The 14,915-nt window shown below is 47.8% G+C and overlaps 1 protein-coding gene across 1 annotated transcript in view; it reads left to right on the forward strand.

Annotated features, from left to right (window-relative positions):
* The window catches only part of LOC118380944 (uncharacterized), a 31,216-nt gene that overhangs the window by 1,570 nt on the left and 14,731 nt on the right, over positions 1-14,915 (forward strand). The window contains exons 3-4 of the mRNA XM_052507815.1: positions 3,316-4,716; positions 7,701-7,793. Of these exons, the coding sequence (XP_052363775.1) occupies positions 3,316-4,716; positions 7,701-7,793 (1,494 nt within the window). The remainder of the gene's footprint in view (positions 1-3,315; positions 4,717-7,700; positions 7,794-14,915) is intronic.

Here is a 14,915-nt window from a genome sequence, read left to right on the forward strand (position 1 = left end):
TGTTGTAGATTGGTTGGTTCAGATGTTAGGGTTAACACTGAGTCGCACAAAACCCCTGGGAAAAATATAATACACTATAGGTTTCTGTTTTTTTTTGTAACTATGGCTGCATTTTTATAGGCAGCCCAATTCTGATATTTTTTACCGTAATTGATCTTAGGACCAATAAGATCTGCTCTGAAAAAGATCTTAGGTCTCTGTTGTCTCTGTTGTCTTAGGTCTCTATTTGTGTAGTGGTGAGTTAGGAACTCCTCCCACCTGGTTGTCTAGATCTTCATTGATGAGTTAGGAACTCCTCCCACCTGGTTGTCTAGGTCTTAATTGATGAGTTAGGAACTCCTCTCACCTGGTTGTCTAGGTCTTAATTGATGAGTTAGGAACTCCTCCCACCTGGTTGTCTAGGTCTTAATTGATGAGTTTGGAACTCCTCCCACCTGGTTGTCTAGATCTTAATTGATGAGTTAGGAACTCCTCCCACCTGGTTGTCTAGGTCTTAATTGATGAGTTAGGAACTCCTCTCACCTGGTTGTCTAGGTCTTAATTGATGAGTTTGGAACTCCTCCCACCTGGTTGTCTAGATCTTAATTGATGAGTTAGGAACTCCTCCCACCTGGTTGTCTAGGTCTTAATTGATGAGTTAGGAACTCCTCTCACCTGGTTGTCTAGGTCTTAATTGATGAGTTAGGAACTCCTCCCACCTGGTTGTCTAGGTCTTAATTGATGAGTTAGGAACTCCTCTCACCTGGTTGTCTAGGTCTTAATTGATGAGTTTGGAACTCCTCCCACCTGGTTGTCTAGATCTTAATTGATGAGTTAGGAACTCCTCCCACCTGGTTGTCTAGGTCTTAATTGATGAGTTAGGAACTCCTCTCACCTGGTTGTCTAGGTCTTAATTGATGAGTTAGGAACTCCTCCCACCTGGTTGTCTAGGTCTTAATTGATGAGTTGGAACTCCTCCCACCTGGTTGTCTATATCTTCATTGATGAGTTAGGAACTCCTCCCACCTGGTTGTCTAGGTCTTAATTGATGAGTTAGGAACTCCTCTCACCTGGTTGTCTAGGTCTTAATTGATGAGTTAGGAACTCCTCCCACCTGGTTGTCTAGGTCTTAATTGATGAGTTTGGAACTCCTCCCACCTGGTTGTCTAGATCTTAATTGATGAGTTAGGAACTCCTCCCACCTGGTTGTCTAGGTCTTAATTGATGAGTTAGGAACTCCTCCCACCTGGTTGTCTAGGTCTTAATTGATGAGTTTGGAACTCCTCCCACCTGGTTGTCTAGATCTTAATTGATGAGTTAGGAACTCCTCCCACCTGGTTGTCTAGGTCTTAATTGATGAGTTAGGAACTCCTCTCACCTGGTTGTCTAGGTCTTAATTGATGAGTTAGGAACTCCTCTCACCTGGTTGTCTAGGTCTTAATTGATGAGTTTGGAACTCCTCCCACCTGGTTGTCTATATCTTCATTGATGAGTTTTGAACTCCTCTCACCTGGTTGTCTAGGTCTTAATTGATGAGTTAGGAACTCCTCCCACCTGGTTGTCTAGGTCTTAATTGATGAGTTAGGAACTCCTCCCACCTGGTTGTCTAGGTCTTAATTGATGAGTTTGGAACTCCTCCCACCTGGTTGTCTAGATCTTAATTGATGAGTTTGGAACTCCTCCCACCTGGTTGCCTAGATCTTAATTGATGAGTTTGGAACTCCTCTCACCTGGTTGTCAGGTCTTAATTGATGAGTTTGGAACTCCTCCCACCTGGTTGTCTAGATCTTAATTGATGAGTTAGGAACTCCTCTCACCTGGTTGTCTAGGTCTTAATTGATGAGTTAGGAACTCCTCCCACCTGGTTGTCTAGGTCTTAATTGATGAGTTTGGAACTCCTCCCACCTGGTTGTCTAGATCTTAATTGATGAGTTTGGAACTCCTCTCACCTGGTTGTCTAGATCTTAATTGATGAGTTAGGAACTCCTCTCACCTGGTTGTCTAGGTCTTAATTGATGAGTTAGGAACTCCTCTCACCTGGTTGGCTAGGTCTTAATTGATGAGTTAGGAACTCCTCTCACCTGGTTGGCGAGGTCTTAATTGATGAGTTAGGAACTCCTCTCACCTGGTTGGCTAGGTCTTAATTGATGAGTTAGGAACTCCTCTCACCTGGTAGGCTAGGTCTTAATTGATGAGTTAGGAACTCCTCTCACCTGGTTGGCTAGGTCTTAATTGATGAGTTAGGAACTCCTCTCACCTGGTTGGCGAGGTCTTAATTGATGAGTTAGGAACTCCTCTCACCTGGTTGGCTAGGTCTTAATTGATGAGTTAGGAACTCCTCTCACCTGGTAGGCTAGGTCTTAATTGATGAGTTAGGAACTCCTCTCACCTGGTTGGCTAGGTCTTAATTGATGAGTTAGGAACTCCTCTCACCTGGTTGGCTAGGTCTTAATTGATGAGTTAGGAACTCCTCCCACCTGGTTGTCTAGGTCTTAATTGATGAGTTAGGAACTCCTCTCACCTGGTTGTCTTGGTCTTAATTGATGAGTTAGGAACTCCTCTCACCTGGTTGGCTAGGTCTTAATTGATGAGTTAGGAACTCCTCACACCTGGTTGTCTAGGTCTTAATTGATGAGTTAGGAACTCCTCTCACCTGGTTGGCTAGGTCTTAATTGATGAGTTAGGAACTCCTCTCACCTGGTTGTCTAGGTCTTAATTGATGAGTTAGGAACTCCTCTCACCTGGTTGTCTAGGTCTTAATTGATAAGTTAGGAACTCCTCTCACCTGGTTGGCTAGGTCTTAATTGATGAGTTAGGAACTCCTCTCACCTGGTTGGCTAGGTCTTAATTGATGAGTTAGGAACTCCTCTCACCTGGTTGGCTAGGTCTTAATTGATGAGTTAGGAACTCCTCTCACCTGGTTGTCTCGGTCTTAATTGATGAGTTAGGAACTCCTCTCACCTGGTTGTCTAGGTCTTAATTGATGAGTTAGGAACTCCTCTCACCTGGTTGTCTAGGTCTTAATTGATGAGTTAGGAACTCCTCTCACCTGGTTGTCTAGGTCTTAATTGATGAGTTAGGAACTCCTCTCACCTGGTTGGCTAGGTCTTAATTGGTCACTAATTGAAATAAAATAACTTTTTCAGCCCTGGTCTAAACGTTAGTCAGCCGATTGATTGACTTGTTGACTGGTTGACTGGTTGACTGGTTGACTGACTGATTGGTTGACTGGTTGACTGACTGATTGGTTGACTGGTTGACTGACTGATTGGTTGACTGGTTGACTGACTGATTGGTTGACTGATTCGTTGATTGAATGATTGATTATTCCTCTAGATCCATGAGCGTCTGGAGGAGTTGAGGTCCATGCTGGCATGGATGCTGGTCCACTGGAGAGACCAGAAACACCAGAGGAGTCAACGCAGGAATAACGAGACTGAACCTAATGAAGATCTTATCGACTCTGAGCCCCCAATAGAGCAGACTCCTGGAGATAACATCTACTCAGAGACCACAGTAGATTCCACGAGAGACAACTACTCAGAGACCACAGTAGAGTCCACGAGAGACAACATCTACTCAGAGACCACAGTAGAGTCCACTAGAGACAACATCTACTCAGAGACCACAGTAGAGTCCACTAGAGACAACATCTACTCAGAGACCACAGTAAAGTCCACTAGAGACAACATCTACTCAGAGACCACAGTAGAGTCCACTAGAGACAACATCTACTCAGAGACCACAGTAGAGTCCACTAGAGACAACATCTACTCAGAGACCACAGTAGAGTCCACTAGAGACAACATCTACTCAGAGACCACAGTAGAGTCCAAAGACAACATCTACTCAGAGACAGTAAAGTCCACTAGAGACAACATCTACTCAGAGACCACAGTAGAGTCCACTAGAGACAACATCTACTCAGAGACCACAGTAGAGTCCACGAGAGACAACAGCTACTCAGAGACCACAGTAGAGTCCACTAGAGACAACATCTACTCAGAGACCACAGTAGAGTCCACTAGAGACAACAGCTACTCAGAGACCACAGTAAAGTCCACTAGAGACAACATCTACTCAGAGACCACAGTAAAGTCCACGAGAGACAACATCTACTCAGAGACCACAGGAGCAGATATCAACACCGATGATATAGCCTGCTCCACCCACAGTACCCCTGCTCAGCCAGAGACCCACAGTACACCTGCTCAGCCAGAGACCCACTTTACCCCTGCACTGAGTGTCTTTGAGGACAGACTGAGGAAAATAGACAGTCTGTACTGTCCCGCAACAGACCAGCAAAGTTGGAAGGACCAAGAGGATGGCTATCAGGTGATGAACAGCAACACAGGGCCTCTAAGGGGCCTCACCTCTCCCCCAGAGACCCACCAATCCTCCTGCCTGGTCTTAAAAGAGCCCAGCAGCCCAGCCCTCTGCCTGGGGGGCACCATGAGCCTAGGGGGCACCTCATTCAACAGCAGCCCGAAGGTTGGGCTGGGGGGGCAGGGGGTAAGCTTGGTGAGCCAGGGGGTTTGCCTGGGGAACCAGGGGGGAATGGTCTACCGAGGGGGCACCGTCAAGAACAGCCCTACCCTCAGCCTTGGAGGCAGTGTGGACCTGGGGGGTACTGTCAACCTCATCCTCAGCTTGGGGAACCAAGGAGACAGTCATGTGGAGGTGATGGAGGCTAATCCTAGGGTGGGTGAGGAGGAGAGCACAGAGCCTGTCCACAGGGTGAGAACCACAGACCCCCTCTCATATATACCTACCTGACTGGACTGACCACTCTATACCTACCTGACTGTCCTGACCACTCTATACCTACCTGACTGGACTGACCACTCTATACCTACCTGACTGGACTGACCACTCTGTACCTACCTGACTGTCCTGACCACTCTATACCTACCTGACTGGACTGTCCACTCTATACCTACCTGACTGGACTGTCCACTCTATACCTACCTGACTGTCCTGACCACTCTATACCTACCTGACTGTCCTGACCACTCTATACCTACCTGACTGGACTGTCCACTCTATACCTACCTGACTGGACTGTCCACTCTATACCTACCTGACTGTCCTGACCACTCTATACCTACCTGACTGTCCTGACCACTCTGTACCTACCTGACTGTCCTGACCACTCTATACCTACCTGACTGGACTGACCACTCTGTACCTACCTGACTGGACTGTCCACTCTATACCTACCTGACTGTCCTGTCCACTCTATACCTACCTGACTGTCCTGACCACTCTATACCTACCTGACTGTCCTGACCACTCTATACCTACCTGACTGGACTGACCACTCTGTACCTACCTGACTGTCCTGACCACTCTATACCTACCTGACTGTCCTGACCACTCTATACCTACCTGACTGTCCTGACCACTCTATACCTACCTGACTGGACTGACCACTCTATACCTACCTGACTGGACTGACCACTCTGTACCTACCTGACTGGACTGTCCACTCTATACCTACCTGACTGGACTGTCCACTCTATACCTACCTGACTGGACTGTTCACTCTATACCTACCTGACTGTCCTGACCACTCTATACCTACCTGACTGGACTGACCACTCTGTACCTACCTGACTGGACTGTCCACTCTATACCTACCTGACTGGACTGTCCACTCTATACCTACCTGACTGGACTGTCCACTCTGTACCTACCTGACTGGACTGACCACTCTATACCTACCTGACTGGACTGACCACTCTATACCTACCTGACTGTCCTGACCACTCTGTACCTACCTGACTGTCCTGACCACTCTGTACCTACCTGACTGGACTGACCACTCTGTACCTACCTGACTGGACTGTCCACTCTATACCTACCTGACTGGACTGTTCACTCTATACCTACCTGACTGGACTGTCCACTCTGTACCTACCTGACTGGACTGACCACTCTATACCTACCTGACTGGACTGACCACTCTGTACCTACCTGACTGGACTGTCCACTCTATACCTACCTGACTGGACTGTCCACTCTATACCTACCTGACTGGACTGACCACTCTGTACCTACCTGACTGGACTGTCCACTCTATACCTACCTGACTGGACTGTCCACTCTATACCTACCTGACTGGACTGTCCACTCTATACCTACCTGACTGGACTGACCACTCTATACCTACCTGACTGGACTGTCCACTCTATACCTACCTGACTGGACTGACCACTCTATACCTACCTGACTGGACTGACCACTCTATACCTACCTGACTGGACTGTCCACTCTATACCTACCTGACTGGACTGACCACTCTATACCTACCTGACTGGACTGTCCACTCTATACCTACCTGACTGGACTGTCCACTCTGTACCTACCTGACTGGACTGACCACTCTATACCTACCTGACTGGACTGACCACTCTGTACCTACCTGACTGGACTGTCCACTCTATACCTACCTGACTGGACTGTCCACTCTATACCTACCTGACTGGACTGACCACTCTGTACCTACCTGACTGGACTGTCCACTCTATACCTACCTGACTGGACTGTCCACTCTATACCTACCTGACTGGACTGTCCACTCTATACCTACCTGACTGGACTGACCACTCTGTACCTACCTGACTGGACTGTCCACTCTATACCTACCTGACTGGACTGTCCACTCTATACCTACCTGACTGGACTGTCCACTCTATACCTACCTGACTGGACTGACCACTCTATACCTACCTGACTGGACTGACCACTCTATACCTACCTGACTCGACTGACCACTCTATACCTACCTGACTGGACTGTCCACTCTATACCTACCTGACTGGACTGACCACTCTAAACCTACCTGACTGAACTGTCCACTCTATACCTACCTGACTGGACTGTCCACTCTATACCTACCTGACTGTCCACTCTATACCTACCTGACTGGACTGTCCACTCTATACCTACCTGACTGTCCACTCTATACCTACCTGACTGTCCACTCTATACCTACCTGACTGGACTGTCCACTCTATACCTACCTGACTGTCCACTCTATACCTACCTGACTGGACTGTCCACTCTATACCTACCTGACTGTCCATTGTCCTGAAACACTATTTCAACCCTCTGTATTTGTTTCTCCTATAGAATCATAGCACTGGGTGTCCACTTCCACACGCCCTTCTCAGCTGTTTCCAGCTATCCTTTCTTGCCTTAATTTCCATACTTTCTCTTTTCTACCTCTCCCTCTCTCTTTCGTTCTCTCTCCCTCTCGCTCTCACTGTCTCTACCTCTGCCTCTCCCTCTCTTTTTCTCCCCGTCTATCTCTCTCTCTCTCTATTCCTATTTCTCTACCCCTCTCTCGCTCTCCACCTATACTTTTCCCTTTCTCTCTCTCCCCCGTCTCTCTCTCTACCTCTCTCTCTACCTCTCTCTCTCTACACCTCTATCTCTATCTTTCTCTCAACCTCGCTCTCTCTCTACCCCTCTCTCTCTCTTCCTACCCCTCTCTCTCTCCCTACCCCTCTATCTCTCTACTTCTCTCTCACTCTCTACCCCTCTATCTCTATCTTTCTCTCAACCTCGGTCTCTCTCTACCCCTCTCACTCTCTACCACTCTCTCTCTCGCTCTCTCTCTCTCTCTCTCTCTCTCTCTCTCTCTCTCTCTCTCTCTCTCTCACTCTCTCTCTCTCTACCCTTCTCTCCATATCTCTCTCTACCCCTCTCTCTCTCAGCCACCTAAAACCTTTTGGAGGTGCTGCCAGGGTCTGTGGGAAAATACTCTGTGTAGTTTAAAGAGAAAGATTTATCGCCAGAGTGCAGAACAGGTAAATGGGTTAGTGTGAGCTGATGCAGCATGCCAAGTCTCTACTACAGTGTGTCTCTACTACAGTATGTCTCTACTACAGTGTGTCTCTACTACAGTATGTCTCTACTACAGTGTGTCTCTACTACAGTATGTCTCTACTACAGTATGTCTCTACTACAGTGTGTCTCTACTACAGTGTGTCTCTACTACAGTATGTCTCTACTACAGTGTGTCTCTACTACAGTATGTCTCTACTACAGTATGTCTCTACTACAGTGTGTCTCTACTACAGTGTGTCTCTACTACAGTATGTCTCTACTACAGTGTGTCTCTACTACAGTATGTGCGTGTGCAGATAACCGGAAGCATGCTCTAAAGTGTGTCACCGCAAGGCACCTGATTGGTTCTGTCATCTTAACTGTGATGATGTCATCTTTCATCTGTAACACATGCTGCTAAATGACCCAGTCTTTGGCTGTCCCAAACAACATCCTATTTCCTATATCCTGTACACTGACTATACATAACATTATGAACGCCTGATCTTTCCCTGACATAGACTGACCAGGTGACATCTCCCTTTTATATGTCACCTGTTAAAGATGCACTACGCAGAACGTACTCCACTGTTTCCTGGTTGCTACAATTCTAATGGTTTGACTAACTTCAGTTTATGTGACAAAACAAGCATGTAGAGTGTAGAAAATCATTATACCCTCTAAACCGCTGTGAAATGTATTTTCCATAACAGTTATGGTTGTCGTAAGAACAGGACCAAGGTGCAGCGGATGTTGAGTTCCACATATTTATTTCAAAGTGACATTTTTGAAAAAACAATAAATCAAATAAATTAACAACTTAAAAACCTTTTGGAACTCCAGGGGCAGTATTTTCATTTTTGGAAAAAAAACGTTCCCGTTTTAAACGGGATATTTTGTCAGGAAAAGATGCTAGAATATGCATATAATTGACATATTTCGATAGAAAACACTCTAACGTTTCCAAAACTGTAAAGATATTGTCTGTGAGTATAACAGAACTGATGTTGCAGGCGAAAGCCTGAGAAAAATCCCATCCGGAAGTGCCCCAGGTTTTGAAAGTGCTGCGTTCCAATGACTCCCTTTTCAGCTGTGAATGTATCATCAACGAGCTTACGCTTTCTACGTATTCCCCAAGGTGTCTACAGCATTGTGACGTAGTTTTACGCATTTCTGTTGAAGAATAGCCGCAGGCAGCCACATTGCGTAAGTGGTCACATGGTGGCTCCGAGAGAGATTCTCACGTATAATACAGAGGTAGCCATTACTCCAATCGGTCCTAGTGAAAAACGAATTGTCCCGACGGATATATTATCAAATAGATATTAGAAAAACACCTTGAGGATGGATTCTAAACAACGTTTGCCATGTTTCTGTCGATATTATGGAGCTAATTTGGAATATTTTTCGGAGTTGTGGTGACCGCAATTTCCGGGAGATTTCTCAGCCAAACGTGAAGAACAAACGGAGCTGTTTCGCCTACAAAAATAATATTTTGGGAAAAAATTAACTTTGGCTATCTACCTGGGAGTCTCGTGAGTGAAAACATCCGAAGTTCATCAAAGGTAGACGATTGAATTTGATTGATTTTCTGATTTCCGTGACAAGGTTGCCTGCTGCTAGCAAGGCATAATGCTATGCTAGGCTATCGATAAACTTACACAAATGCTTGTCTAGCGTTGGCTGTAAAGCATATTTTGAAAATCTGAGATGACAGGGTGATTAACAAAAGGCTAAGCTGTGTCTCAATATATTTCATTTGTGATTTTCATGAATAGGAATATTTTCTAGGGATATTTATGTCCGCTGTGTTATGCTAATTAGTTTCAGGCGATGATTACGCTCCCGCATGCGGGTTTGGGAGTCACAAAAGGTCGTGACTAAGTGGAAAAGAGACACGAAACGAAAGAGACACAAAAACTAAACTTAAACACGGGAAGCATAGAAATGTGCCCATAGAACTGATCTACAGCTTCCCGTAGAGCTGATCTACAGCTTCCCGTAGCACTGATCTACAGCTTCCCGTAGAGCTGATCTACAGCTTCCCGTAGAACTGATCTACAGCTTCCCGTAGAGCTGATCTACAGCTTCCCGTAGAGCTGATCTACAGCTTCCCGTAGAACTGATCTACAGCTTCCCGTAGCACTGATCTACAGCTTCCCGTAGAGCTGATCTACAGCTTCCCGTAGAGCTGATCTACAGCTTCCCGTAGCACTGATCTACAGCTTCCCGTAGAACTGATCTACAGCTTCCCGTAGAACTTATCTACAGCTTCCCGTAGAACTTATCTACAGCTTCCCGTAGAGCTGATCTACAGCTTCCCGTAGAGCTGATCTACAGCTTCCCGTAGAGCTGATCTACAGCTTCCCGTAGAGCTGATCTACAGCTTCCCGTAGAACTGATCTACAGCTTCCCGTAGAACTGATCTACAGCTTCCCGTAGAGCTGATCTACAGCTTCCCGTAGAGCTGATCTACAGCTTCCCGTAGAGCTGATCTACAGCTTCCCGTAGAACTGATCTACAGCTTCCCGTAGAACTGATCTACAGCTTCCCGTAGAACTGATCTACAGCTTCCCGTAGAACTGATCTACAGCTTCCCGTAGAACTGATCTACAGCTTCCCGTAGAACTGATCTACAGCTTCCCGTAGAACTGATCTACAGCTTCCCGTAGAACTGATCGACAGCTTCTTAGACATGCTTCCAATGAGATTGACATATTTATAACCAATCACTTGGTCGGGTCACACAAAAGGTTCATATTTCCGCTTTAAATCCACTTCGATCCATGTAGATGAAGGGGAGGAGACAGGTTAATATAGGCCTGGAGACAATTGAGACATGGATTGTGTATGTGTGCCATTCAGAGGGTGAATGGGCAAGACTAAAAATGTAAGTGTCTCTGAACAGGGTTTGGTATGCTCCTGTTTTTTTTTTCACACTCAACAAATTCCCATATCTTTATCCAAGATGGCGTCTTTTGTCCTCGTCTTGTCGTGTCCCAACATTAAAACACTCTCCTGCAGCCCGCCTCACCCAATGTGGTCGTGGATCTTTTTTTTTCTAAAGTATTATTCACCTGAAATTCAGAATCCCCCAACAGAAGCTAGCCGGCTCACTTGCTACTAGTCAGCTAACCACTGCTAGAGGTCATCAGCTAACCTTTAGCTCGGAAAGCTCTCGCCAGTTTGTACAACGAGACTCAAACCAGAGCATACCGGACCTATTTCTCTCCATATCCCCGGATTCCTACCGCAAGCCCTGGACATGTTCTCCAGGATCTTCGCAGCAAGCTAGCTGATATCCGAGTACTGGCTAACGTCGGTCCAGGAGCAAGCACCAATTAGCCGGGAGCAAGCCCATGCTAGGCCCTTTCTCCTGGCTAGCTAAAAGAGGCCCATCAGCTCTCCATCCAACCTACATTTACATTACATTTAAGTCATTTAGCAGACGCTCTTATCCAGAGCGACTTACAAATTGGTGCATTCACCTTATGACATCCAGTAGAATAGTCACTTTACAATAGTGCATCTAAATCTTAAAGGGGGGTGAGAAGGATTACTTATCCTATCCTAGGTATTCCTTAAAGAGGTGGGGTTTCAGGAGTCTCCGGAAGGTGGTGATTGACTCCGCTGTCCTGGCGTCGTGAGGAGTTTGTTCCACCATTGGGGGCCAGAGCAGCGAACAGTTTTGACTGGGCTGAGCGGGAACTGTACTTCCTCAGTGGTAGGGAGGCGAGCAGGCCAGAGGTGGATGAACGCAGTGCCCTTGTTTGGGTGTAGGGCCTGATCAGAGCCTGGAGGTACTGAGGTGCCGTTCCCCTCACAGCTCCGTAGGCAAGCACCATGGTCTTGTAGCGGATGCGAGCTTCAACTGGAAGCCAGTGGAGAGAGCGGAGGAGCGGGGTGACGTGAGAGAACTTGGGAAGGTTGAACACCAGACGGGCTGCGGCGTTCTGGATGAGTTGTAGGGGTTTAATGGCACAGGCAGGGAGCCCAGCCAACAGCGAGTTGCAGTAGTCCAGACGGGAGATGACAAGTGCCTGGATTAGGACCTGCGCCGCTTCCTGTGTGAGGCAGGGTCGTACTCTGCGGATGTTGTAGAGCATGAACCTACAGGAACGGGCCACCGCCTTGATGTTAGTTGAGAACGACAGGGTGTTGTCCAGGATCACACCAAGGTTCTTAGCGCTCTGGGAGGAGGACACAATGGAGTTGTCAACCGTGATGGCGAGATCATGGAACGGGCAGTCCTTCCCCGGGAGGAAGAGCAGCTCCGTCTTGCCGAGGTTCAGCTTGAGGTGGTGATCCGTCATCCACACTGATATGTCTGCCAGACATGCAGAGATGCGATTCGCCACCTGGTCATCAGAAGGGGGAAAGGAGAAGATTAATTGTGTGTCGTCTGCATAGCAATGATAGGAGAGACCATGTGAGGTTATGACAGAGCCAAGTGACTTGGTGTATAGCGAGAATAGGAGAGGGCCTAGAACAGAGCCCTGGGGGACACCAGTGGTGAGAGCGCGTGGTGAGGAGACAGATTCTCGCCACGCCACCTGGTAGGAGCGACCTGTCAGGTAGGACGCAATCCAAGCGTGGGCCGCGCCGGAGATGCCCAACTCGGAGAGGGTGGAGAGGAGGATCTGATGGTTCACAGTACCGAAGGCAGCCGATAGGTCTAGAAGGATGAGAGCAGAGTAGAGAGAGTTAGCTTTAGCAGTGCGGAGCGCCTCCGTGATACAGAGAAGAGCAGTCTCAGTTGAATGACTAGTCTTGAAACCTGACTGATTTGGATCAAGAAGGTCATTCTGAGAGAGATAGCGGGAGAGCTGGCCAAGGATGGCACGTTCAAGAGTTTTGGAGAGAAAAGAAAGAAGGGATACTGGTCTGTAGTTGTTGACATCGGAGGGATCGAATGTAGGTTTTTTCAGAAGGGGTGCAACTCTCGCTCTCTTGAAGACGGAAGGGACGTAGCCAGCGGTCAGGGATGAGTTGATGAGCGAGGTGAGGTAAGGGAGAAGGTCTCCGGAAATGGTCTAGAGAAGAGAGGAGGGGATAGGGTCAAGCGGGCAGGTTGTTGGGCGGCCGGCCGTCACAAGACGCGAGATTTCATCTGGAGAGAGAGGGGAGAAAGAGGTCAGAGCACAGGGTAGGGCAGTGTGAGCAGAACCAGCGGTGCCGTTTGACTTAGCAAACGAGGATCGGATGTCGTCGACCTTCTTTTCAAAATGGTTGACGAAGTCATCTGCAGAGAGGGAGGAGGGGGATTCAGGAGTGAGGAGAAGGTGCCAAAGAGCTTCCTAGGGTTAGAGGCAGATGCTTGGAATTTAGAGTGGTAGAAAATGGCTTTAGCAGCAGAGACAGAGGAGGAAAATGTAGAGAGGAGGGAGTGAAAGGATGCCAGGTCCGCAGGGAGGCGAGTTTTCCTCCATTTCCACTCAGCTGCCCGGAGCCCTGTTCTGTGATCTCGCAATGAGTCGTCGAGCCACGGGGCGGCGGGAGGGGAGGACCGCGCCGGCCTGGAGGATAGGGGACATAGAGAGTCAAAGGATGCAGAAAGGGAGGAGAGGAGGGTTGAGGAGGCAGAATCAGGAGATAGGTTGGAGAAGGTATGAGCAGAGGGAAGAGATGATATGATGGAAGAGGAGAGAGTAGCGGGGGAGAGAGAGCGAAGGTTGGGACGGCGCGATACCATCCGAGTAGGGGCAGTGTGGGAGGTGTTAGATGAGAGCGAGAGGGAAAAGGATACAAGGTAGTGGTCGGAGACTTGGAGGGGAGTTGCAATGAGGTTAGTGGAAGAACAGCATCTAGTAAAGATGAGGTCGAGCGTATTGCCTGCCTTGTGAGTAGGGGGGAAGGTGAGAGGGTGAGGTCAAAAGAGGAGAGGAGTGGAAAGAAGGAGGCAGAGAGGAATGAGTCAAAGGTAGACGTGGGGAGGTTAAAGTCGCCCAGCACTGTGAGAGGTGAGCCGTCCTCAGGAAAGGAGCTTATCAAGGTATCAAGCTCATTGATGAACTCTCCGAGGGAACCTGGAGGGCGATAAATGATAAGGATGTTAAGCTTGAAAGGGCTGGTAACTGTGACAGCATGGAATTCAAAGGAGGCGATAGACAGATGGGTGAGGGGAGAAAGAGAGAATGACCACTTGGGAGAGATGAGGATCCCGGTGCCACCACCCCGCTGACCAGAAGCTCTCGGGGTGTGCGAGAACACGTGGGCGGACGAAGAGAGAGCAGTAGGAGTAGCAGTGTTGTCTGTGGTGATCCATGTTTCCGTCAGTGCCAAGAAGTCGAGGGACTGGAGGGAGGCATAGGCTGAGATGAACTCTGCCTTGTTGGCCGCAGATCGGCAGTTCCAGAGGCTACCGGAGACCTGGAACTCCACGTGGGTCGTGCGCGCTGGGACCACCAGATTAGGGTGGCCGCGGCCACGCGGTGTGGAGCATTTGTATGGTCTGTGCAGAGAGGAGAGAACAGGGATAGACAGACACATAGTTGACAGGCTACAGAAGAGGCTACGCTAATGCAAAGGAGATTGGAATGACAAGTGGACTACACGTCTCGAATGTTCAGAAAGTTAAGCTTACGTAGCAAGAATCTTATTGACTAAAATGATTAAAATGATACAGTACTGCTGAAGTAGGCTCGCTGGCAGTAGCTGCGTTGTTGACACTACACTAATCAAGTCGTTCCGTTGAGTGTAATAGTTTCTGCAGTGCTGCTATTCGGGGCTAGCTGGCTAGCTAGCAGTGTTGTTTACGTTACGTTGCGTTAAAAGAACGACAATAGCTGGCTAGCTAACCTAGAAAATCGCTCTAGACTACACAATTATCTTTGATACAAAGACGGCTATGTAGCTAGCTATGTAGCTAGCTACGATCAAACAAATCAAACCGTTGTACTGTAATGAAATGAAATGAAAATGTGATACTACCTGTGAGTGCGACCGGGTTGTTGAGTTCAATTCAATAGACGTTGGCTAGCTGTTAGCTGTTAGCTGTTGGCTAGCTAGCAGAGTCTCCTACGTTAAGGACGACAAATAGCTGGCTAGCTAACCTCGGTAAATTAAGATAATCACTCCAAGACTACACACTCTAAACTACACAA

Source organism: Oncorhynchus keta, unplaced genomic scaffold (assembly GCF_023373465.1).
Source record: "Oncorhynchus keta strain PuntledgeMale-10-30-2019 unplaced genomic scaffold, Oket_V2 Un_contig_318_pilon_pilon, whole genome shotgun sequence".
Lineage (NCBI taxonomy): Eukaryota > Metazoa > Chordata > Actinopteri > Salmoniformes > Salmonidae > Oncorhynchus > Oncorhynchus keta.